Source organism: Scleropages formosus, chromosome 7 (assembly GCF_900964775.1).
Source record: "Scleropages formosus chromosome 7, fSclFor1.1, whole genome shotgun sequence".
Lineage (NCBI taxonomy): Eukaryota > Metazoa > Chordata > Actinopteri > Osteoglossiformes > Osteoglossidae > Scleropages > Scleropages formosus.
This window is the reverse complement of record NC_041812.1, coordinates 394764-420545: the sequence shown is the minus strand read 5'-3', so window position 1 is coordinate 420545 and position 25782 is coordinate 394764. Positions and strand designations below refer to the sequence as shown.

Genomic DNA, 25782 nt, shown 5'->3' with positions numbered 1-25782 from the left:
AGGCCTCTAAGTGAGCAGCGATACTGTGATTTACTGCGATCGCAAACGTACAAGAACAATCGAGCCTTTATGCTTCGTGGTTTCACAGCCCCGAGACCACATGTCCACGCCGTTCAGCTGTATCGCGACACCTTGGGGAACGCGGGGGGTCGGAGGTTCCTCGGACTCTACAGGAAGCGGCGCCACAAAAAGCCTCCCGATTTCCGAGTGAATGAGCGGGATCAGAGTCAGTGTACGGCGAGACGGGAAGTGTTGCCCAGAGCCCCCCAGCAGGGACAGATGGGACGCAAGAGTGCCGCAGTAAAGGTCACTGGGCACTGGTGTGTTTTGCAAGGGTTCGGACGAAGGATGACGGGCTACAGCATTTCCAACAACGCACTTCAGTGTATCCCAGTGTTGCCACTGTGGTGTAAATGGAAACTTCGAAGAATAAAAATGAAAAGAGACAAAATATTCTGGTGTTTCCCTATCTTTGTGCAGACATGTTTCAGGGGAGCCAGTGACCCTGAATTACCCTTACCATGTGCGCGCGTGTGTGCACGCGCACGTATGTGCCTGTGACTGCCCTGTCCCGGGACTACCCTGCCCTGAGCCCTATGCTTCCAGGACAGGCCCCCTGACACTGCGACCCTTCACCAGACAAGCGGCTACAGACAGTGGACAAGTGGATAGACAGATGGACCAAAAGTGCACCCGTGTGCGACATACCAAGAGGCATCTGGTCCTGGTGGTACTGGTTTCGTATTGCAGTCACCAAGCTGTTCCCGGGCCTTGTCAGCAACGATGCTCCTCGACTCCGGGACACTTCCGATGCCTGTCAATGACAAGGACAGCCTTCGTCGGCCAACAAGCTCCGCTTCTCTAGGGATCGATCGTCCACAACGGACTCAGACTCGTCGTCCATCTCAGCAGAATTACAGTGGCATTCGTTCAGTGTGCGCACGTGTGTGTGTGTGTGTGAGGCCACGAGGGCTCTGAGGACACTTCAGTGGACGCCCACGTGAGGAAGGCTGGCGTTATGAGAGCCGGCGCTGGAGCACAACTGCACGCCTACAGTGATGCGACGCTCGCGCAACACGACGGGTCTGCAGGACACGAACCGCTCCTCTGGCCTCCCTGTGCAAGCAGGACCTCCTCCATCCACACTGTCCACAGTGTCCACATCACGCTCTAACCACACACAGCACGGCCGTTAAAAAGCCTGAGCAGGAAATCGGTACGTCAGATACGTCTTCCCGGACACCTGAGCGTTCCGTGTGTTCACTTTTCCGTCCAGTTGTTCAGCTGTTGCCCAGGTTACCAGGTTTGCTCATACTGTCCACTGGTATGGAGAGAAGAACATTCATACTCTGGCTCTTGAACTTACAGTCAATAGAAGCTTAATCATGTAGACATTCCTCAGTACATTTACATTTCCTGGTTAAAACCTCAGATACACACACACACACACACACACACACACACACACACACAAAAATAGCAGACAGGAGCTGTAAACACTGCAGAGGCAACAATTTGGTCCCTCACTCCAATTTTGTCTCTGTGCTCTTTACTGCCATCTATTGGCTCGGCAGGTAAATGATGGTTTACCGCGTTCCTTCTGCTAATGGTGGAAATGTTAGAAAATGCCATAGATAATAATATGGACTTAAAATAAGTTAATATTTTCATAATTCAACTTGTGTAGAAAGGGACTAAGCTAGAACCCTGGCATCTTTTATCTACGCGAAAGTGTCAAAATAAAGAATGTCTATTATTATTTAGTGCAACTGGTATGTGGGAAAGAACATGTAACACAGTACTGTAGATACCGTCGCAAAACCACAGCGACACACACCAGGGAACCACTCACCTCCCCTGCGCTGTAGCTGCGCAGTCGCTGCAGGTGCTGCCTGTGGGTGAGGTGGTTGGGCAGACGCCCGTTCTGCAGAGGGATCCTGGGGTCGATGAAGGTGGTCGCACGACTGTTGTGGTCTACAAAAAAGGACTGGGGCAGAAAGACGACCAACGGTCATTTGAAACGAGACGAACAGGCGCGTTGTGGTTAAGGAGAGACCCTGAGAGAGCAGCAGCCATGAGCAGCAGCCATGAGCAGCGCGTTCAGCCTGGGCTGCCCAGTTACACACCCTGGTGTGTAAATTATTAACAGCATTATCATTTTGTATCGACGCCACAGATTGAGCAAAGCATAAATAATGATAAATTACACGCAAACTCCCCACAGACGGAGTGGGTATCGAACCCATGTCCAGTCCTTGAGGCCAGGTGCTGTGAAACACCGCGTCAGTTTGTTCGCCGAGCGCGAATTCGTCTGTCTTGTTTTCATACGTTTCTTTTCTCTTTGCTGCGTTGTTTTTTGCATTAAAAGCTCAATTTACACGTGAGCACTGAATACAGCAGGTGTGCTGTGTGTGTGTGTGTGTGTGTGTGTGTGTGTACGTAGGGACGGTGCAGGTCTACACACAGCACATTGATACCGGCGGTGCTCAAAAAGCCACAGAGTACGACGGACATTAGTGAAGGGAAAGTGTTTCGTCACGTTGTGTGATGGCAACGTAACTTGTATTTCAGCATGAACAGGGGCTTTCAGGGGCTCCGCAAAACGGGCTCGGTGCATCTCCGAGGCACGAAAGTTGGCGTTACGAGGGCTTCTCAGGAATGCTGGGCAAACACTCTACACTCAACACGCACGGTGTTTCGGGAGGCTCCATCTGCTCGCTAAGCCCAGCGCACTCGACGCCCCGACCCCCCGACACCCCGAGACCCCGTGCCCACCTTGCCCTGCTGGTCGCTCTTGATTTCCCAGCCGCGGGGCAACTCCAGCTGCGTGTCGGCAAACCTGTTGAGGAAGGCGACCAAGTCGCGGTTGTGCTGGTAGCGCTCAAAGCTGCGAGCATCGCGCCGGATCTTCAGCACCATGTGCTTCAGACACGTGCTGTTGGTGAACATCCTGTAGGCGCCCTGTTGGGAGAGGGGAACGGAGCGAACGCATCGGCTCCTGGGCACGGACAGAGCGGCAGCGCGACACGTGGAACGAGCAAGAAAGACGTCAAACATCCTAAAGTTCCCACGTGTCTCCTCCCCTCGGCTCTCTGCACCGGCTTCCTATAGCTGCCCGGATCAAATTCAAGACCCTGGTTATGGCTACAGATACATCAGCTGGACCGACCCCAGATATTTACAAGAGCTGATGAACCGATACACCCCAAGCAGACCCCTTCGCTCCTCTACTTCTGCTCGCTTGGTGGTCCCGGGCACTAAAGGTCCAAACTCAAAAGCACAAAGTCTTCGGTTCTGGTTCCGATGTTGTGGAACCACCTCCCCATCTCACTCGGAACTGCTGAATCTCTCTCTCTCTCTATACTGAAGAAGGGTCTTAAAACTCACTTCTCCCATGATCTCTTCAATTCATGTAATGTGTAACTGCTCATGTTCTATAAAGTTCAGATGATAAGTGCTGAATGATGGAGAAATGGTGAAAAGACAAACTGACTGTACTTTAGAATCACGCGTTTAAGGGTCTATTTCTGCTAATGTAATGAACACACAGTGTTTGTACGTCGCTTTGGAGAAAAGAGTCTGATACATAAATAAATGTAAATGTAGTCAGGTAGGCGGAAGAGTATCGGCGCAGCACTCGATGGAGGTGTGGAGTGTATCGCCAGTACACTCTACTACTCACGTAGTTGGCATGGAGGACTGTGAAGAACTCAGGGTGGGTGATGAACTTGACTGCTGGGCACTGCAGCAACAACGTGATCTTCTGACTGTTGACTGGGGACGAGGATCCTTCCCTCCTCATCTCTACACACACACACACACGGCACAGGGTCATGTTCGTCTGCTACATCACGTGCTGCTGGTGGGAAATGGGCTTGGCGAGCAGGCGATGATGCCAGGAGAGCCTCTGGATCCCGCTGCACTCCATCGTACGTTTGCGTCCCAGCTGCACGCGTTCACACGTACCGTGAGCCAGCGATGGGCCGTCAGTGTCGCCGTCCACGTTCACCATCCGCTCCCCCCTCCGGCTGCCGGCCTCGTCTTCCGTTCTCTCGGTGGCGATGGTCCTCTGGATGTTCTGGTACCTGAGAGGAGCTTCGGGTCAAAAAGGTCCTCAACGAGCCACATGGGGAGCGGGAGCATCGCAGGGGAGGACGCAAGGAGGAGTGTACTGACGCCGTCCTGGACTCCGGCGAAGAGGACGACGCTGCTTCGGTGCAGCATGATGAACCCGGAGCTCCTCGCCCCTGCAGCAACACAGGCCGTCCCACCTGGACCTGCCACGACCATCCGGAAGGAAAACAACGGCAGAGCCACGAGGTCCCTGTCGGGAGCTTCCTCCGCAGCACAGGACAAAAGTGGAGAAGGAGATTCCGGCGCCTTCAGCCTCCCTGACCAGCATCGCAACCTCTAAGGTACAAGTCCGGATCCCTTAACCGCGGAACATAAGCAGAGTGACGGCGGGTGACACGGAGCAACGGGGAGTAACATGGAGGAACGCAGAGCAACACAAAGTAACGCAAAGCAACCCTCAGGATGCAAAGAAAGGTAAAACCCGGGACGGTCGGTCGCATTCCATGAAAATACTTTACTCAGTCAGTTGAGGTGCTGTGCTCTCGCGGTCATCCCTGCACCTCACAGCCATCCTCACAGTGATCCCTGTAACCCCCAGTCATCCTCGCAGTCATCCCTGCGCAGAGGTTCATGTAGCACATCGCAGCGCCACTGCAGAACCGAACACCTCTCGCAGCCTCCCAGTGGGGTTGCAGTGCTGGCGGCGCTCAACTGCAGTGTGTGTAACAGAGGCAAAGCGCTCTCTGAGAGTGCGCGTTGAGGGAAGAAGAAACTCGGCGCCAGGAGCTAAACGGCGCTCTGAGCTCATCGCCTGCTGAGCAAAGCGTCTCCAAAGTAGAGCTGATCACGAGGATCACGAGCAGCGACGCCGAGCTCCTTCGGCACCGACAGGTCACGTGCGTGTGGGTGCGGAGCCGTTTCCAGGAGGCTACGTAACCACAGCCGTGGTGTCACACGGCACTAAGGTGGGAAAAGGTGTCGAGCGCCACACGACACGTTAAATTACTCTATGCGGCACGAGGGCACGGTGCCACTCACGCATTTTCCAGCCTCTTCGGTGAGGGAAAAGCCGAAGCCTGCAGACGAGTGCGGTTCCAAGCTGACCTGCACACTTCGACAAAACGTTCAAACATCTTCACGCACCTTTGAGCACTTTTTACAACACGGTTCTGAAACGAATGTTTACCCCCAAATCCTCAGCAGGAGTTCGCAGTGACGCACACCCGTCTGTGGGCCGCGGAGAAACGCACACAAACGCGGGGAGAACTTGCGACTGCACCGACGCGATCCGGGATTGGAACCCACGCCCCTAAGGGTCCAGGCGCTGTGAGTGGCAGTTGCAACAAAAAGTAGCGCACCATTGAAATACCACCTCCACTCTGAACACGTTGTCAGTTTTTTCAAACGTGATTTACATGTCAGCAAAACACGAACGGCCGCTTCTCTTACCGCGGTAAAGAGACTTACATTAACAAAAGAGGAACAACTTCCCCAGTAACTCTATTTAAGAACAATTCAGACAAAATCTTATGAACTTCACAAAATATGAGGAAAATATTTTTAACTGATTCGATTTTGAAGTTTCAACTGTCACGCGGAACACAGTTCAGCGTTGTTCGTCAGAAGTTGAGGGAAGAGGCAAGGAAGGTCTCAAAACCAGGGACAGGCGAACAGGACAGGAACGAGGATCCGTGGACGTGGTCGGAGAACGAAGCGAGGAGTCAAAAAACCGGAGATCGTGAATAGAGTAAGAGTGTGTGTAGTAACGCGAGGAAGGGCGGTTGTCCCAAACGAGATTCCACAACGGTACAGGAGCTGAAGAGGGTCTTTATAGGGTGAGCGATTACTCAGGAGCTAGTGCGGGGTCAGGTGTTGTTGCCTGTGTTGTGGGCGTGGACGTGACATCAATGACTCCTGAACTTGATGGAAGGAGGAGGAAATTCCGGAATAAAACAAACGACGGCAATGAAACGCACAGAAAACTCTTGCAATGAAAAGTGTCGCTTCTGGGTTCAGTGTCACAAGATTTGTTTTAAGGGGAGAAAGTTAAAAAATAAATAAAGTCATAAACTGTACAGGAGAACTGAAAAAGAGGGCTGAAGGAATTCACCACAAATCAACGTAACCAAGTAAAAGGCATCACGTGAAAAATTACTTTTCTGCAGAAATTAACGTCGGTGCAGGTAGGGGAGGATGTGTGCCGTGTCACCAGAGCCGCCTGGTCGTTCCACGTTCATACAGCGACGCGGACGAAAGTCCTTCTACCTGCTCGGAAGTGGACTTTGTTTCGGCAGCAGGACGTCCTACTGTCCCCCCACCCACCCGCAGCACCGTCAACACGGCCTCTTCATGTCCCGCGCGACTCAAGCGACGGTGACGCCCGTGCAGAGGCTCACCTTCGATTGAGCTGCTCCATCTGCTGCACCGAGTTGGAGCGGTGAATGCCGTCCGGCATGGCGGCCGTGGTGGGTCGCTGCCACGTCGTGGTGCGGTTCACGTGGTCCACGTAGAACACTCGGCCGTGGCTGTCGATGCGAGCCTCCCAGTCTACCCGTGTGGGGCGACAGAGAACAACGACAGGGCTGATGGCGTGAAGGCGCCGCTTTAGGGCGACACACAAGCGGGGGGTTTGCAGGAACATGGGAAGACACAGGGACTGTGGGGACTGTGCACTTTGTTATGCCATGAACATCCATCCATCCCCTCCCTCATAGACAGACGTAGAGGGTAGCAGAAGTCACAGGACACACAAAACATACAGAGAGAGAGACTCAAGCAGACACAGAAAAATACACACAGCTGAAAGCAGGAGCAGAACAGTTCATGCCGGTAAGAAACTGCAGCGCAGCAACGGAAGGGAGCGGAATGGAATCGGTGTTTTACTGGCATAATCACAAGATGGTTTGGTGGGAGAGCTTACTTGGCGGCAGGGGCTCATCAATAGTTGGGTAATGGTGGGCGTCAGGTCGCAAAGCTGGGAGCTGGCGTACTGGCGGGTGGTTGCCGGGCAAGGGGCAATCGCCTACGAACAGGAACAAAGTTGGGGGTCGAGTCCCAAAACGGGAACTGAGAATGACTGAAATGCAACGGTTCCACCAGAACAAAGAGGGTTCAAAGAGGAGGACTCAGAGCTGAAGCCCCTCCCCAGCTGGTAGAGGACAACAAACGAACCTCAGTGGACGTGTACAGTGCAGGTCAATGACAATTCCATTCCCACAGCTCGTGTACGTTCACGGCTACACCGAGAATTAACGATGCGTCTCTTCACCTGGGATGAACGGGATGCGACCTCAACGGTGTGGCGTGCGGGGCCCCCTCAGACCCCCGGGGGGCGCTCACCTCCGGCTCTGCCGCTGGGTCCGGCCACCGGAGACTCGGCGCTCCGCACGCTGCTCTGCTCCCTCCCTCCCGGCCACTGCGCCGTCCCGTCTCCGGGCTCCCGCACCTCCGGGCTCGGCGCCGAGTCAGCCACCAGCTCAAAAGCACTGTTCTCTTCTTCTTCCTCCTCCTCCTCCTCCTCCTCCTCCTCCTCCTCTTCCTCGTCGTCCTGCGAGGAGAAGACGGTGCTCTCCGACAGACGCGCGCTCTCCACCGAGGAGAAGCAGGGCCGGCCACAGGGTCCCTGGCGCTCCTCGTAGGCCGAACTGCTGTAGCAGGAGGTGCTGTTGCAGGAGGTGCTGTACCAGGAGGTATCGCACAGGTCGCACTCGTTGTCGCCTGGGGGCTTCGGGCCGCCTGCGTCGCTCTCGCTCTCGGGACGTGGCTCCGCCCCCTCCAGCAGCTGGTTCAGGTCGGACAGGCGCTCCACGGAAAGGCTGCGAGGAAGCGTCCTTCTCAAACAGGGCCCTGGGGAGCCCTGCGTGGGCTTCGGGGCCTCAGCCGCCTCCGGGGATTCGGGTGCCTCCGCGGTCGTCTCCTGGGCCCCTGCGTCCGCGGAGCTCCCCATCTCTTTTCCCCCAGCATCCTCTGCAGGCTTTGGGGGCCACTCTTCTGCTTGGACGCCTGCCACGGCCTCCGCGCCGTCACGGGCTTCTGGGGCCCCGGGAGCCTCCTGGCCGTGCTGGGCCGTGGGCAGGCCGTGCAGCAGGTGATGGATGCGGATGTAATGAGAGCGCGGCGTTTCAGCTTCGGTGCAAGACGAGGCGATGACCGTCTCCAGCTCGGACACGGGTAGAGAGCACGGTCTGCTCTTGCGCTTGGTCCCACCCCTCATGCAGGGTGACGCGGACTCCGGATCCCCGTCCTCCTCATCCTGCAGCGGAGTCTCTGCCTCCTCCCCCTCCTGTCTGCCGACCGTAACGTCTGACCGTCCTGCAGACTCACTCGCCGTGCCCTCCGCCGTCCCCTGTACACCGGGTGCACCCAAAACAACCAGAGGCGGGGCTTGTATCTCACGGTGTTCCTCCTGGGCAGGGCCGCCCAATGTAGCCCCTCCGCTAGCTCTGCCACCTCCGCCTTCCCCTGCCTGGGCTCCGCTGGGCTCCGGCTGCCCGAGTTCCGAGCGGGGGGGCTCCGCCGCATCGCTGCCGGCCCCCGTCTCCCCAGGGACCCTATCCGCGGGCAGCTCCGGGGCTTCGGGCCCCACGCTTGCTGCGTCATCGGCCGGGCTTCCTTCTGCCGCCTGCATCGCTGCGCCGTCCCCCCGTTGGTCCGCGGTGGCGGCTGCTGCTGCTCCGGCGCCACAGTCCATGCCGAGGGAGGTGTCCTCGTCATCTGCTGGGATGGAAGAGAACCGATCACTTGGCAGCGAGGGGCAGCCGGAGCAGAAGCACTGCGCGCCGGTGACGCGTGCAAGTGTGTGCGTGTGCGTGTGTGTTCACACCTCCCTGTGTCCACGATAGAGCTCTCCACTTTACCACTTCACATGCTGGACCTCAAAGGTCTTTGGTTCATTATAACATGAACGTAATTCCTGTCCATCAACAGGGTCACTTTGGACAAATACGGAACATTTATGTTTAAACTATGGAATAAACTCATTTAATAGTTAAATACAAAATGACACTGAGCAGGAACACAACTGGCCACAAAACTATTTAACTGAAGACATGCGACAGCTGACACGCTCCTTCTCGCCAGGGTTATTTTCTGGAAGAAGGTGTCCCAACGACACATACGTGGCCATAACGTTCATCACTACGGAAACGAAACCCCACGGTCCGCATCCCTGTTGCTCCAATAGCCGTGGGCCCTCATGCACCGCGGTAAGAGCCCAGCGACACTGACTGACACAGGTTCGTTTGTGAAGTGAAAGTACACAAGACAGCAGCAGCAGCACGTGAAACAGCGGAGGGACCTGGATGAATGGAGGAGGTGATCTCAAAGCGGAACTGCAGATGTCCGCTCACATGCTCTGTGGGCATCCTGCGGCCCAGAGTGTAGCTCACCACGCGGTCGCTGTGGGGAGAGACAGAGAGACACTCTGTGTCAGTCCTTCCTTTCCTCTTACAGCATTCTCTACACGGCTCCTGGCAGCAAACGCCCAGCGGCGAACCTCAGGCAGGAAAAGAGCGCGTGCGCCATCCGACGGTCGGACGGGTCGGACACGTCGTAGGACACGTACCCGATAGCGTGCTTCTCCAGCAGCCTCTGGACCGGCATGGATAACTTGCCCAGGAAGCGCTTGATGATGGGCCTGCTCTTGGCAAACTTGTCCTTCACCTCAATCTCCAGCACGTCCGTGGGCAGCGACACAAAGTTGAAGCGCTGGGTGGAGGAGGGAGGGACAGAAGGGGGTTGCAGTCCATCGACCAAATTCAGCCATCAAAATGCGCCCGTGTCGAAGGACACCTACATACGCTAAACGTACTTCTGTGTCTCTTCCATGGGTTTGCATAGTGCTTACAGCCTTTACCTTCCACTCTAAGCACCCGTTCTACAATCGCACTGCTGTTGCAGAGCCCTTCACCACAGTACTTACCTTGAATTGGCACGGTACAAATTGCCCAGCTGTGCGAAGGTGTAAATTGCTGCTCAAATCTAACATTGCAAGTCACTTTGGAGAAAAGTGTCAGCTGGACAACAGCGAACATTCAGCTGAATGCAAGTCCCGTAGCCACGAGAGCAAATGCACGGGTTAGACATCGCTAGACAACTCCACAAGTCCACACTGCGCCCAGCAACATGCTGCGCTGCAGCTAAGGTCCAAAATCAAAAGCCCAGAGGTTCTCGATTCCAGTTCCAATGTGGTTGAATGAGTTCCCTCTGGCCCTCAATACTGCTGAATCCCACTCGATACACATCTCTTTTGGACTCGCTTCCCTCCCGACCTTCTGCCTGCTCCATAACTGCACACTGTATCACAGTGACAAATACCAGTGTCCTTCCTTCTGTGTAGATGGATGAGAAGTAGCTCCCGACACTCTGCACTTCGGGTCCACTTGCTTATTTTGTATTAGAGTTGCGGTGTCTCCCTCTTCAGCACCAAAATCTCGTCGTGCGAAACACATACAGGAAGAGCTACATACTGTACGTAAACGCTCACTGAAACGTGCTGCAGGTACGGCAGTGGTCAACATCACGGACTCGTCCGTGGTTCAAGCTAGCCTCCGGGCGTCTGGTTTAATGCCTCGTCCAGCAGTGTAAGAGGTCAGACTCTTAAGTCATAAGTAATATCTTAAGTCAGATTTGAAAATTTTATTTAAAGTCAAACACTTTTGAATACGTTCTTTCTCCCATCACTGTCCTTCGTTGATGTGCAGGAAGACGTTTATGTTTATTCATTTATCTGAAATTTTTCTCCAAAGCCACTTGCAGTGTAAAGCCACTTACCACTGTTTACCCATTGATACAGCTGGGTAAACTTTTACAGGAGTAATTTCAAGATTAGGACCTTGCTCAAGGGTACTGCAGCTGGAGGTGGGATTTGAACCTAACTACTATGCTACCAGCTACCCCAGAACATGGGAAAGAACATCAGTGAACAGGAGATTGCGGAGATGATGTATCCTGGTTTTCAGTAATATTTAATAGACTTTGATGTTACTTGAGGTTAATAAATGATAACTGTGCTTCATGCCCACTGCCAGAGGACGGGGAAGCACAGACTTCACGCTGGATGAGCGGCTGGTGAAGACAAAGCAAATAAACGTGTCTTACGCCAAATTTTTAATTAATTGTAGCTTTATGTGTTCTTACAGAACTTGACCTGTGAACAGACTGAAGCACATCTGTGTTATTAAGCCATTACTGACCGTGACACAACGGCTGGAGTTAGGAACCAGACCGGGATTCCAATTATGACCACAGCTCTAGACCCAACCGTTTCCGTTCAATGAGGTTTTTATCGTCTTGGGAGAAAAGCACCTGCCAAATGAAAAAAACGGAAACGTACACATGAGGCCCAAGTGTACTGGTGCAGCACAAGCCACTCCACGGGGACAAGAGCGATCTGTGTCACGGCCCGTCGGCTCTACGCGAGAGGAGCCGGAGCCACAGGGGGGACTCTGCGCTGCGGGAGGTCAGTCCGCAGTACTCACGACTGTGAGCGGCACAAGAGCTCCAACAAAGACTGAGCGAGTAGTGACACAGACTTCGACTTCAACTTCTACAGCAAGGTGACAAAGCGAACCTCCTCTCCTGTCCGGCTGGTGAGAATCCGTTACTCGTCCGCCGCCAAAGGTCCGGCCCGACGGAGCAGCGATTCGGTCACGTCATCCGCAGGACAGAAACATCCTCGCAGCAAGAGCAACCCGACGGCCAGAAGCACGCTTACCGTTAGGCCCAAGAACGGGGGGAACAGGAATGCACATGCAGACAAGCGCTATTAAAAATGCAGGAAGAGAGAAATGTATCACCGAAAGCCATTAGCGCTGCTCGAAATAGACGACGACGCAAACGTGACGCTCTGGGCGGGTCCTCCGTGCCGTGCAGAGCTGCGGAAGGGGAGCTATATTTAGGGCCGGCTCCACCGCGTCCTTCCTGGCTGTGCTGAGACGGTAAGTCTTCCCTGGGGTGAAGGACACATCTGTGCTGAATATCGAGAACGGCGGCGGAGGCTGAGCCCCGCCCCCTTACATCCGCAGGCGTGTGGAAATCCTGCCCCCCGATGGTGATGTCACATAGTTAAGTCTGCAAGTGTCCCGACGCCATGGACAAGAGCTCGTCCTCCGCATCACGGAAGCGTTAAAGAGCAAGCCGGAGCGAGGCCTGCTGCTGAGAGCGCGCGCACACACACACAGAAAGGGAAGAGGTGCTGAACACCTGACAGCTGCCCCGTTCATTCCAGTCTTCCCACAAATCCCACGTGCTCCCAGCAGCCCGGCCCGACTTCTTTCTACCGCTTCAGACGCTCAGTGGCTGTGCAGCGCAAGGCGAACGTCACCGGCCGCGCAGATTATCCGGTATAAGTGATCATCACATTTTTCCAAGGAAAGCAGACTTTCAAACGCGACAGCTCGTGCTTCTTTTCATCACTCGACCCTTTGAGCGCTGAAGTGCAAACGTCCCCATACGGAAGAAAGACATTTCAGCTGAGCGCAGTCCGACTCCGAGAGCAAATCAAGAGTCCTTCTCTCTGTTGTCACTGCTGCCACTTGAGGCGTTCGACCCTGACTCGAGGTGAACTATTTCCCGAAAATCGAGATGCCACCCTGCGGAAGTGCTCGGCGTCACACTTGCAGCCGCTCGGCGCAGACAGTCGCACGTCCTCCAGCTTGCAAACGCGGACCTCGAGCACGATGATCCCCAAAGTCTGCATCGGCGAGAGGCCAGAGGGTCATCAGACAGTCCCCCGAACTCAAGCGTCACTGCAAGCGACTTGCGAAACGGATTCTGCTTACAGACGCACCCTTGTCCACACAGAACGAAGAGCCCTGCTATGAGAGACGGTGCAAGACCTTCAATAAGCTTCCTTACATGCCGGTTCCGTGTGCTTCACTAACGTTACGCTGAGCTGTGAACCAGCGGGCGACACACAAGAGCTCTTCCAGACCAGCAATGGGACATCACCCAGATGGGCTGATGGGGTTCAGCGGCAGCGCAGCTCTTCTCGTAGCACCTTCCGTTGCACACTTTACAGTCAGAGGTATTAAGTCGGCAACAATCGCATACTTGGTGATAAGTACTACTGTGGTAGAAGCACAAAATACCAAGAAACCGACAAAAATGCAGCAATAGTGGCAGTAACCCAGTGAACGGAAATGGTGCAGAGACAGAGCAAAGTACCTCAGAGCGCCTGGAGCCCCATCCCACGTGTCACGCCCCCGGGAACGAGCGAAGCACCTGCGGTTAATTGAACCACTGGGATATGAGGAGCTCCGAGTCCACACCATGACGCGGATTCTCGCAAACACCTTTGCGGTTTTGCAGTATCAGCGTCTTTGCCTTGCTTCTTCCCGTGTTCCTGGTTTCTGACTCTCGCCGGTTCTTCCCGACTACTGACCTTCGGATTGCCCGTATTGTGACATTCGTGCCTTGCAAGACCTTCGTCTGTCCCTGACTTTGTTTCCGTCCAGTCCTACAAACCTCGCTGAAAGATTAAAACCAACCCGCAACTGGGTCCACTACCTACCTGTCTCTAGCCTTCTTGTGTCAAACAGCAGAGTGCATTGTGGGAAGAAGCAGCTGAAGGATAATACAGCATGACTAACCCTAACCTGACTCGCCTGACCTAGTGGTGCTCTGAGGTACTCCGAGGCGTCCGGCAAAACGCTCAAACACGCTGCCGAGGATTAATTGCTGGGGCTCCGAGGAGCGGGGGCTATATTTACTGTACTGTATCCGTCTCCAGCCAGCACCCCGTGGGCATGCTCGTCGACGCGCTTCCCCTCCGTCTCCATACACAAGATGCTGCGCTTCCTGATGGGCCACAAGGAAAGGCCGAGTGGCGCACAGAGAGCGAAGGGACACCGAGAGCCCGGAGGTGTGAGCAGGCCAGTTGGACAGATTCCCGTTCCCACTTCCCTCGGCACACGGTAGAAGAGCCCACCTCCCTCTGCCACACGGGGTTGATGGTGTTGCACACTATGCTGGAACGCTTCTCCTGGCCGTGGTGAGGTAGGGCAGGGAAGATGCTGTGTTTGCCGGGGTGGATTGCGATCTTCAGGTATGGGTCGGGGTTGAAAAACATGCCCTTCTTCAGCCCCACGGCCTGGAAATCTGTGGAGAAACACACCCGGGGGCGGGGTGTGGTCAGCAACGTGGTGCAAATACTGCTGTATGTACAGTACAGCCAGAGTAACTACTCAACAGCGGCAACCAGCTCCTACTTTGTGTTTATAATCCAAACAGCGTGAGCGGCAACCTTAAGCTCTCCACAACATCTGTGTGACGGGTCTCTGTGGCTCTATTCCCTCTTCGACAGGTTCACCGTGTTTTGTGGGCAATGACAGAGTAAGTGCATGGGTGCCAACAGGGGTGATGCAAGCTTATTACTGAGCTTTGTGAGGAAGGCCATGCGATAGTTAGGGAAAGAATCAGCGCGGGGGCTACTGTCTATCAGGGCGACGAAGCGGCGCCATTCGCACTCCGCAAAGGCCGCAGCGCGACGACTGACTCGGCAGGAAAGGCAAAGGTCGGTGAGTCGGCACCTTTCAAAAAACACAGCGCTGGAAAAGAAAGGGAGGCTCGCTCCTCGAGCAGAGGTACGGTAACACAGTATGGTAAAGTCAGCACCGCAACCTAATGACCCAGGGCAGTGCAGGGTGGGTCCCTGACTTACACTGGGGGTGTGTGCGCGGGGAGGGGGGTGCTCACCGGAAAGCGAGAAGCTGATGAGTCTGCGGCTTCCCTGGCTCTGCGTCACCTCCTCTGTGGCGATGGGCTTGAATACCTAGAATGGATGGGGGGACGGGGGGATGGGGAACAGCGTCAGCTCCGTTCTCACGATGTAGCGTACACGGTGCAACTGTCACGTCGAGTGCAGCAACGGAACGCAGAGGGTGGCAACGCAGCTCCCACAATGCAATGCGTCTCACAGCGGCTCGGCACAGCAGATATATGAAAATAGGGACCTATTAAGAACAAGCGGCATTAATAACCGTGGACCAGATCTGTGAAGAAACAGACACTGGGAGACTCAGTCCTATGATAACGTTGCATGAGCTCACCTGTCTCCACCCATTAGTCCAGTCAGTTTGGAATTTTCTGCTGGTTAAATTGTTCTATATGTACAGCAACTCTATCTACACGTAAGACATTATAACCCTTTTTTTAATAGTCAATAATAAATGATGTGGTGGCTCTTTAACAATCAGTGGCCCAATCCAGTGACCCGCCCACAGTGGGTGGAGCATAGAAGCAGTGGCCAATCAGGTCCACCTTTCAAGTTCAAGTTGTTTTTATTGTCGTTCCTCCATACAGCTTGTGTACAGCGGAGCGAAATGTCGTTTCTCCGGAGACCATGGCGGTGCAACACAGGACAGAGTACGAGACAGTAAATACACAGGACAGGGCGTGGACGCGGACATGGGCCGCGAACTGTAGGAAGTTCGTAGCGTATGGAGTCATGTTGGGGTCGCTGTTCGACTGCGCCAGGTGAGAGTTGAGAGGCAGCAGGGAAGAAACGGTCGCGGAGTCTGCTGGTGGTGGCGCGGATGCTCCTGTACCTCCTGCACCTCCTGCACCTCCTGCCAGATGGCAACAGGGCGAAGAGCCCGCGAGAGGGGCGAGAGGGCTCGTCCACAATGCCGGTGAGCTTGCGGATGCAGCGGTTCTTGTATGTGGAGTCGATGGCGGGAAGAGGAACTCCGATGATCTTTTCAGCTGTTCTTACCACTCGCTGTAGGGTCTTGCGGTCGGAGACCGCGCAGTTCCCGTACCGCACGGCGAGACAGCTGGTCGGGACGCTCTCTATCGTCCCTCTGTAGAACGTAGTGAGGATGGGAGGGGCGAGTTTTGCTCTCTTCAGCCTCCGTAAGAAGTGGAGACGCTGCTGGGCCTTCTTGGCTAGGCAGGTGGTGCTCAGGGTCCAGGAGAAGTCCTCCGCCACGTGGACACCAAGAAACTCGGAGCTTTTGACTCTCTCCACAGCTGTTCCATTGATGTGCGGAGGTGAGCGGTCTACTGGGGTCCTCCTGAAGTCAACAATGATCTCTTTAGTCTCATCAGCATCGAGAGATAGATTGTTGTCTCTACACCATTCTGCGAGCTGGTTCACCTCCTCTCTGTACGCTGACTCATCATTGTTGCTGATGAGGCCCACAACTGTAGTGTCGTCAGCAAACTTGATGATATAATTTGAACGGAACTTTGCAGCACACTCATGAGTCAGTAGGGTAAAGAGCAGTGGACCGAGCACACGGCCCTGGGGAGCGCCGGCGTTCAGCGTGCTGGTGCCGGAGGTGGAGCTGCCGATCCTGACGGACTGAGGCCTCCCAGTCAAAATGTCCAGGATCCAGTTGCAGAGGGGGGTGGTGAGACCCAGCAGGCTCAGCTTTGTAATCAATTTCTGAGGGATGACTGCGTTGAATGCTGAACTTAAGTCCATGAACAGCATCCTACATAGTTGTCCTTTTTGTCCAGATGGGTCAGGGAAAGGTGGATGGTAGCAGATATATTTGAGACACGAGGTGAGAGTGTCTGAGGTTGCGTGAAACGAACCCGAACCATCATAGCGCTTAGCGACATCACTGATCATCACGGGCTCAGGAGTAACTTGGCTGTGGTCCACGGATGGATGGGAGACCGCGACCCCCCGTGAACGATACTGAAACCACGCAGCTTCTGCTATTCTCACAAAGAAACATCTTATTCGTGCAGGAACTTTACTCGATGGGCACACGTGTGCCAATTTTATTACTCGAAACAATTATGTATTTTATCCATGTTTTCAAAATGATGCCTCTGTAAGACACGAGAGTGTAGGCGGCCAATGTATGTCATGTCAATGTATGTATGTCAATGTTGTCCAGCATCTCCAGCGCAGTTGTGCTGACGGAAGGCCACCGGGCCTTAGAGTCTAGCGTCCGAGCACCGTTGTCTTTGCGCTCAAATCTAGAGAAACGTATTGAACGGCGGCCTCGTTCGGTGCCTCTGCCAAGAGGGTTATGGGAGGCAGATTGGAGAGAGCAGGGACACGGCCCAAGGAGAGACTTCTCCCAGAGAAACGGGGCGACCCGCTCGTCGTCTGCGTTTGCGGGGTCGGTGCTGGCGGGCCTTTCGCTCGTCTAAACGAGCAGCCCGACGCTCGCTCGGATGCCACAGACACGTCCCGTAGGCACCGGAGATCCTTCCAGGGTTGGGTGCCGTTTCATTCCGTCTGACTGGTGCTCAGAGAAACGTGTCTGGTGTCCTGAACGTGGCGACTTCTCCCACAGCGAAGGAAGAAGGATTGCGTGGGCTTTCATGTTTTCACAAATAATGTTGCCCCAGAAGACCGCCCTTCTCATGGCCTATTTCTGCACTACCCATGACACACAGAAAGATCCTCGAGAAAAGCCAGAGGACATTGCTGCAGCGAAAGCTCGCTGCTCGACGTTTGCCACGAACTCCACATCACGTTCGTGTACCGTCTCCCGCAGCGGACAGTGAAGGACACAAATTGTAGGGGCATCTCGAACACTTGGCATAAACCGAGGAAGCGGTCCTAACAAGAAGGACGTCGTTCTGTGCGCCGAACTCGCTGTGACACTTGGCTTGGAGAGAGACAACCAGCTGCGAAGAAGTCCAGTCCGAGTGCTGGACAGACACTGCAAGGCAGGGAGAGGACTGCTGGACTTACAGGTGCTGATGGGTTCTTCACCGTCACACTGGGGGTGGTGGCTCGCAGCGCCCCACTCAGGCCGTGGTAGTACTTGAAGCAGACTTTGGTCTCCGCTGCAGGAAGAGGACAGGAAGGCAAAGGCTACAGTCAAACAGCAGACACACACACACACAACTCACCTGCTTGGCAAGCTCGGCAGAACCGGGAGGCAATGGAGAAAGGTGGCACACGCCAAGCTGCAACCTCATGTTCTCCAGAAGGTCAACCGGTGCTTCACAGAAAATGTCGGTGTCAGAAATGTCCGCGTCGGAGCCAAAGCTGTGCCAAGTACAGTAATTTGTTGGCACAAAAGCACGTGGGTGGCTGCCAACTGGGGGATCTAGTGAAACGTGCAGCATTTTATATTGCGAAATCAGACCCCAGGAGCGAAAGACTGGACGAGCAGAACAAGTGTGGAAAATATCGCAGGCAGTGCCGCTCCCTGTTTTCTGCTTTCCAGCAAAGCTCATCCCTGGAGGCCAATGTGTCATGGGACACTTTTACTGTGTCACCAAAGCAAGGTGCAGTCAAAGTGCCCAGATTCATTCTGGTGAGTTCTGTGCACAAATGGCTCCTGTCAAAGGTCTTATAGAGAGCGAGTAAATTGCACTTGTATGAAATTAGCTCCTCAACATTGACATCGGCTCGTCTTTCTGTGCTGTTCGCTCCAACGGCAGCAAGTCGCACACGGACTAAACGATGCGCTCGGCTGTTTAGCTCACACGAGCGGGGCGTCCGGCCTGCGGTGGGCCATCTCGCGTAACGCAGGAGAGAAGAAAAGCCACTCCTTGTTCACTGGTCCCAGGTCCCTCGCTGCTGTGAACATCAACCTCCTCCCAGCAACCGCCCAGTGAACCCAAAGGCCTGGCCATTCCTCCTTCTCCGACACCCCCCTGCCCTCGGTCCAGACGTACAACCCTTCCCTTCCTCAACCTGACGCTGCACTGAACTCGGCTCCAACCTCCACGCTCAATTAGTTTGGGGACTTGAGTCCCTTCTCTTGTCCGAAGCCTCACGGGAACCTCACCTTTCGATTTTGCCCCCAGTACCTTATCCACATCTTTATAGAGTGAACACGACCCTTTCCTCCTGTTACCTTGAGCTCGCTCTACCCCACAACTTTCTACTTTTCCTGCTACCCCGCCTGGAGTTCAGGCTCGCATCATGTGGAGCTTCTGGGCACAGATGCTTGCCTCCTGGCCTCGCCCCACCTGAGTCTCTTCACCTGCATCACCTGTGTGACACATGTTCTACCCACAAACTCTTCATCTCAGCCTGATGAATCTTCAGTCCTCGTGGGCTGTTGCCCACCTCCCTGCACACGCATTCTGCACTTGCTGACATTTGTCCAAAACCAGATAATAATTACTGCTACTGGACTCACACCCCATCCTTTAAGGGTCATGGCAGTCCAGGGCCTATCCTGCAAGCACAGGACACAGGGCTAAATGAGTTACACCATGGATAGAACTATACAACTCCAGTTCACCGCAGTATTAGTGAAGTGTGCTCATTTCCAGCCTCCGTCACACTTACATTTAATCAGACACTTTTGTCCAAAGCAACGTACATCTCAGAGAACAATATAGGAGCTCACTATATGGACAGAAGGAGAGACTTGGATGTAGACACGCGATTCCTGAGTACAGTCAATTTGTCACATAGCACAGTATAAACAAATGTACATTACACCAGTAGCTGTATACAGACTGTTTAAATTACTAAACAGATACCGTAGTACACGTTTATTAAGCACACAGGACATCAGGGGAGAAATGGCTGCGAAAGAGGTGCGTTTTGAGATCCTACTTAAGTGTGGAGAGGGATTCGGCAGTTCTGAGTGAGAGCGGGAGGTCATTCCACCACACTGGAGCCAGAACCAAAAACCTTTTGTGCTTTTCATTGTGGACCTATTGTGTAGGCAGATGTGGAGGAGCGTAGTACCCTGGTTGGGGTATAGCGAGTGATCGGGTCTCGTAACATATTTGTAGGTTGTAACCAGAGTCTTAAATGTGATCCGAGCAGCTATAGGAAGTCAACGGCGAGAGATGAGGAAGGGGGATACATGGGAATGCTTTGGCAGGTCAAACACGACTCATACCGCAGTATTCTGTATCAACTAGAGAGACTGGATGAAGGAGGCTGGGAGACCAGACAGGGGAGAGCTGCAGTAGTCCAGGTGGGATATCACCATGGCCTGGACCACAGGTTATCTGTGTTGAACTTTTATCACAATTACATCTGGCAAGAAAAGTACCCTGTATATAGGGTACGTCCATCTATATGTCTGTAAACGATTTAATAATGACAATATTGTGTCTTGTTAAAAAATGTATGTATCTAATACTTCAGCATTATACAAATATAATTTCTTCATTTAGACACTGATGGGCAGCCCTGGACACGGTTCGCTCGGACACCTGTGACGCAGCCCGGCCATTACATTCCTATCTTTCAGGATGTACGGTACAGGGGAAAATGTACAAAGATGATCAACATCACTGATATGAAACCATCTCTGTTAGTCAAACTGAGAATCACTTCAGAAAATATTCATCAAAGCCAAGTAGCTCTAACAACTCCAGAAGTACAGACTGTGAACACATAACAATTTTAGAAGATAAATTCCTGTGGCTGGATATCACTGTGCTCAGAAGGCCAGGGTAAATATTTCCTGATGGATGTTAATAACTTAGTAAACACTTAATCCACAGTATAGATGCTTTGGAACTCATCATATTTGCACTAATTAGTGTAAAGAATCTGTTCCAGACCAGACACCGGAAACCCCAGTAAGTGAGAAGTAAATGAAACCGAATGACCATTCGCCATCTCTCTCAGGACAATTCGGAAAAAGTTGGAAACATCTTCATAAGACTACAGGTATCATTTGAGCGGGGAAGGAAATTCTCTCACTCATTCTCTCGCAAATATATTCATTTGTGATCAATAACTATTTGTCCAGTGCGGGGTTGCGGTGCTCCTATCCATGAAGCATGGGGCGTGAGGCAGAATACACCCTGAACAGGTCACCAGTCCATCACAAGACGGTCATACACACTCATTCATTCACTCACACACACATGCACTATGGGCAATTTAGAACCACTGCTCTTTGGGTTGTAGGAGGAAACCAGAGCACCAAATGGTAAACTATGCAAGAGACCAGTGAGAACATGCAAACAGCAGCAAATGAGCTGGATTCAAAGCCTTGTAAGAATGCTCCATCCATACAGAAGCACGGCTCGAGAGGTTCACTTACACTCGACGAAGTAGGAGCTGGCTTCAATCTTCCACACGATCTGGCCCTTGTGAGAGCCATTCACGCCGCGGTTCTTATAGTCCAGGAAGTTCTCCGACAGGACCTCATCTGCGGGGAGAGAGCACAAGATGGCACGGTGCAGGCCACCAACTACTCTTGCCAACCAACACGCTCCTTCCTGCCATCCGCTCGTCCACCCTCTCCTTTCGCTGGGTTGTAGCAGGGTCCATAGCGGCCAGGGACCGACCCTCAACCTGGAAGCTGCTGGCTGAAGCCCCAGAAGGTGGCGTGCAGCAGATCCATTAAGAACGCGAGGTCCTTGGAGAACACCAGTTGCTCTAGTTCTGACTAGAATTTGACTTGTAGATGATGAGGAGGATTTTACGTGACCTTTACACGAATCTGGACAAGCGGGTCAGCTCCCTTCGGGTGACAGCACTGCCTGAGCGACGGAGTAACGACAGTAACAATAATGGAAGAGCCACAAGTAGTAGCTGATTTCGGCAAGCGGCGCCTTCCTACGAGCGCGCCAAAATCTGTCGGCAGCCGTCGCGGAGCTTCGCAGAGACTCACCGATGAGGTACATGCCGATCCAGTCCCCGGCATCCACCTCCTCCTTGATGTCCCAGCAGATGACGAGATCCTGCGGCTGGCCAACCGTGTAGAAAGAGCTGCTGACCGTGAGAGCTGAGCGGCCTTGCGAGGTCACCAGATCCGTGTCGCTGGTGGAGCGAGCCACGGGGGGGCCCTCCGGCCCGCAGTTCTGCAGGTCCACGTTCTGGAACTGTTCGGGGTTGTAGCTGTGGCGGATGGGGTCTTTGCACCGCCGACGACCCTGCGAGCTTCGTGAGGGCGATGCCATGGCCGCTAGGCCGAGGAATCGGTTCTGGTACAAGTTCTGGAGGCCGGGAGAGAGCAGAGCAGACGCTGCGTACAACAAAGAGCGGAGGAAAGAGGAAAAGCTCAAAGAGGAAGGGGCAGCACACCAGAGTGCAGTGAACAATCATGGCACAGCTATGAGCATGTGACAGATGTGAGCACCGCACTTAAGCACATAATGCCCTCTGAGCACAGCCACTGACCGCAATCACATCTCCAACATTATTTGTACATCAGTTCATTTTGTGGAAGTAACAGGTCCAGCTGAAGGAAGTCAAAGGCCACTAAACCACGTTTGTTTCGGTATCTTCAGCAGAAACGGCCTCGCTGACACAAGTGACTTTGGCCGAAACCTTCACACTGGAACAAACGTCCAAGAGGTGAAAGTAAAAAAATAAAAAAAATAAAAAAAAAAGGGAAGGGAGGGGGTTCAGATGTGGCACCGCAGGGAGCCTACGGGGGTGGAAACGTGCCTTCATTATTATTAGATGGCCAGGCAATTATTGTTAGAGCAGGCGAGAGATGGGGGGTGGGGTGGAGGGTGTGCTAATTATGGGGTCAAAAACACACACACACACACACTTTCGGAACCGCTCGTCCCATACAGGGTCGCGGGGAACCGGAGCCTACCCGGTAACACAGGGCGTAAGGCCGGAGAGGGAGGGGACGCACCCAGGACGGGACGCCAGTCTGCCGCAAGGCACCCCAAGCGGGACTCGAACCCCAGACCCACCGGAGAGCAGGACCCGGTCCAACCCACTGCGTCACCACGCCCCCCGGGTCAAAAATACATTATAGCTTTTTGCATCACAAGTCTCTTACAGCAGTGTCGCTTGTGGACACGCAAGAGCACATTTTATTTCCCCACACACTCATCTGCAGGGTTCAGCTTGAAAAAGACGTGTCGAGTCCACAAAATGATATACTGATGTAAGAAGCATTAAGGTGGGGTGGGCGGGGTGGTTAAGGTGGTGAATGAGCAAAGGTGACATGTGGTTGGTGGTCTCTTTACATGCCTTACTGGGGGGGGGGGGTCCATAGTGACACCGATGAACACAACACAGGATTCATCCTGATCATCAGCTGTAACGATAACTTTATTACTGGATGGACGGATACATGTAATAACCACACACACACACACACACACACACACACACACACACACACACACACACACACACACACCCCCCCCCCCCCATCTGAAACCGCTTGTCCCATACAGGGTCGTGGGGAGCCGGAGCCTAACCCGGCAACACAGGGCGTATTGCTGGAGGGGGGAGGGGACACACCAGGACAGGACGCCAGTCTGCCACAGGGCACTCCAAGCAGGACTCGAACCCCAGACCCACCACAAAACAGGCCCAGGGCAAACCCACCACGCCCCCCCCCGTAATAACCATTATTACTATTCTTTTCTTTACATATGTTAAGGTGTGTATCCTTTCTAATGACACTCTTTATTAATTACGCTCTTTATTACATTACTGTATAACTACTGTACACTACATTTACCATCCACACAAATGTCTTCATTAAAAAGAACAACAGACAGGTAGCGACTTTACATTTACATTTATTCATTTAGCAGACGCTTTTGTCCAAAGCGACGTACATCTCAGCAAAAGTACAATTTATGCATTAAATTCTCACACACACACACACACACACACACACACACACACACACACACACACACAAAAAAAAACCTGCTCACAGCTCCATGACTGCTACTTAGGGATCAGTAACTGCTATTATGTGGCCCCCGGGGCCCACTGTTGTGCACTGCAGCAGAACTTCTTGTCTCCTGTAGTTAGTGAAGGACAAAGGCGATGCCCAAGTGAACCGGTCCTGTGGTGCCACCTTGGTAGGCGCTATGGCAACCTGCAGCATTCTCCTAACACGAAGAGCCCACCTTAAACCATTAGAGCACCTCTGCGGTCTCTGGATGCCAATGTAAAAGTTTTGTTGCTCCTCCAATGTCGCTATAGCTTCCATCCATCCATCCATCCATCTTCCTGCTTTTCCTTCTAGGGTCTCGTTGGCAGTAGAGAGGACAGAGAAGTCCAGACATCCCTGTCCCCTGCAACGTCCTCCAGCTCAACCTGGGGGATCCCCATCCACTCCCAGGCTAACTGGGAGATATAATCCCTCCGGCTGGTCCTGGGCCGACCTCGGGGTCTCGGCCCAGTTGGACGTGCTTGGTATACCTCCGAAGGGAGGCGCCCAGGGGGCATCCTTGCCAGATGCCCGAACCACCTCAACTGGCTCCTGTCAATACGGAGGAGAAGCAGCTATACTCTGAGATCAAAGCAAAACCTTGGCAGAGTCAAACACCCACGTTAAACAGGCTTGACATAATACCGAATATGCGGATACAGCTCTCGCTCTGCGAGAAGAGAGACCAAATGGCTCCCAGTAGTGGCCCTGGCACCCCATACTCCCGAAGCACCTCCCACAGAATTTCTCGGGGAACACGGTCATAGGCCTTCTCCAAGTCCACAAAACACATGTAGACTAGATTAGCGAACTCCCATGCGCCTTCAATTATCTGTGAGAGGGTAAAAAGCTGGTCCACTGTTCCACGGTCAGGACGGAATCCGCATTGTTCTTCTTCAGTCTGAGGTTCAGCTATCGGCCGGAGCCTCTTTTCCAGCACACCGGCATAGACTTTCCCAGGGAGGCTGAGAAGCGTGATACCCCGATAGTAGGCAGACACTCTCCAGTCCCCTTTCTTAAAGATAGGGACCACCACCCCAGTTTGCCAATCCGAAGGCACTGTCCCCGAGGTCCATGCAACATTGCAGAGCGTGTCAACCATGACAGCCCTGCAACATCCAGGGCCTTAAGCATTTCCGGGCAAATCTCATCCACCCCCGGTGCTTTGCCACTGTGGAGCTTACCAACTACCTCAGTGACTTCCACCAGGGAAATGGACTCTGACAGCCTGAAATCCTCAGCCCCTGACTCCTGTAAGGGAGGCATATCACTCGGGTTTAAGAGTTCTTCAAAGTGCTCCTTCCACCTCCCAACAACGTCCTCATTTGAGGTCAGAATTCCTCCACCTTTGCTGAGCACAGCTTGAGCGAATCTCCTCCGACCCCTCCTGAGCCACCGGGGCCTCTCTGAGGCCGACCGAAAGTCATTTTCCATAGCCTCTCCAAACTCCTCTCATGCTCTGGATTTTGCTTCTGCAACCGCAGTCACTGCCGCCTTTTTTGCCTGTCGGTACCTATCTGCTGAGTCAGGAGCCCCCAGAGCCAACGAGGCCCTAAAGGCCTCCTTCTTCAGCTTGACAGCTTCCCTCACCACCGGTGTCCACCAGCGGGTTCTCTGGTTGCTGCCTTGACTGGCACCAACAAGCTTTTGGCCACAGCTGCACCTGGCTGCTTCCACAATGGTGGTTTTGAATAGGGTTCATTCAGACTCCATGTCCCCTACCTCCTTCGGGACATGGGAGAAGTTTTCACGGCGGTGGGAGTAAAAATCATTCCAGATAGGGTCCTCCAGTCATTCTCAGCACACGACAGTCATTCCCAGCACACCCTCACGATATGCTTGGGTCTACAAGGTCTGTCCATCAGTTTTCCCCACCATCTGATCCAGCTTACCAACAGATGGTGACCGGTTGACAGCTCAGCACCTCTCTTCACCCGACTGTGCAGAACATTTGACCTCAAGTCAGATGAAACGACTACAAAGTCAATTGTTGATCTAGGGAGCTCTGGTACCAAGTACACTTATAAGCATCCAAATAACCCATGTAATTACAGACCCATCTCCAATCTACTGTTTTTATCCAAAATTCTAGAAAAGATTGTAGCTTCCCAAATTGTAAAATATCATCATAATATATCTGAAAAATTTCAGTCCGGTTTCCACACTG

The 25782-nt window shown here is 53.4% G+C and overlaps 1 protein-coding gene across 7 annotated transcripts in view; it reads right to left on the bottom strand.

The window, feature by feature from the left end:
• Nucleotides 1-25782, bottom strand: part of hecw1b (HECT, C2 and WW domain containing E3 ubiquitin protein ligase 1b) — a 45625-nt gene that overhangs the window by 12958 nt on the left and 6885 nt on the right. For 4 of the 7 annotated variants that reach the window (XM_029253419.1, XM_029253424.1, XM_029253425.1 and 1 more), the window contains exons 2-16: nt 21591-21915; nt 21018-21125; nt 17735-17829; nt 14770-14845; nt 14003-14172; nt 9638-9780; nt 9371-9471; nt 7414-8790; nt 6995-7096; nt 6471-6621; nt 3967-4085; nt 3683-3804; nt 2776-2961; nt 1853-1987; nt 709-814 (exon numbers count right to left, since the gene is read on the bottom strand). In XM_029253419.1, the coding sequence (XP_029109252.1) occupies nt 709-814; nt 1853-1987; nt 2776-2961; nt 3683-3804; nt 3967-4085; nt 6471-6621; nt 6995-7096; nt 7414-8790; nt 9371-9471; nt 9638-9780; nt 14003-14172; nt 14770-14845; nt 17735-17829; nt 21018-21125; nt 21591-21915 (3316 nt within the window). Of the gene's footprint in view, nt 1-708; nt 815-1852; nt 1988-2775; nt 2962-3682; nt 3805-3966; nt 4086-6470; nt 6622-6994; nt 7097-7413; nt 8791-9370; nt 9472-9637; nt 9781-14002; nt 14173-14769; nt 14846-17734; nt 17830-21017; nt 21126-21590; nt 21945-25782 lie in introns of all 7 variants that reach the window. The other 3 variants (XM_029253421.1, XM_029253423.1, XM_029253420.1) reach the window with 2 other exon arrangements.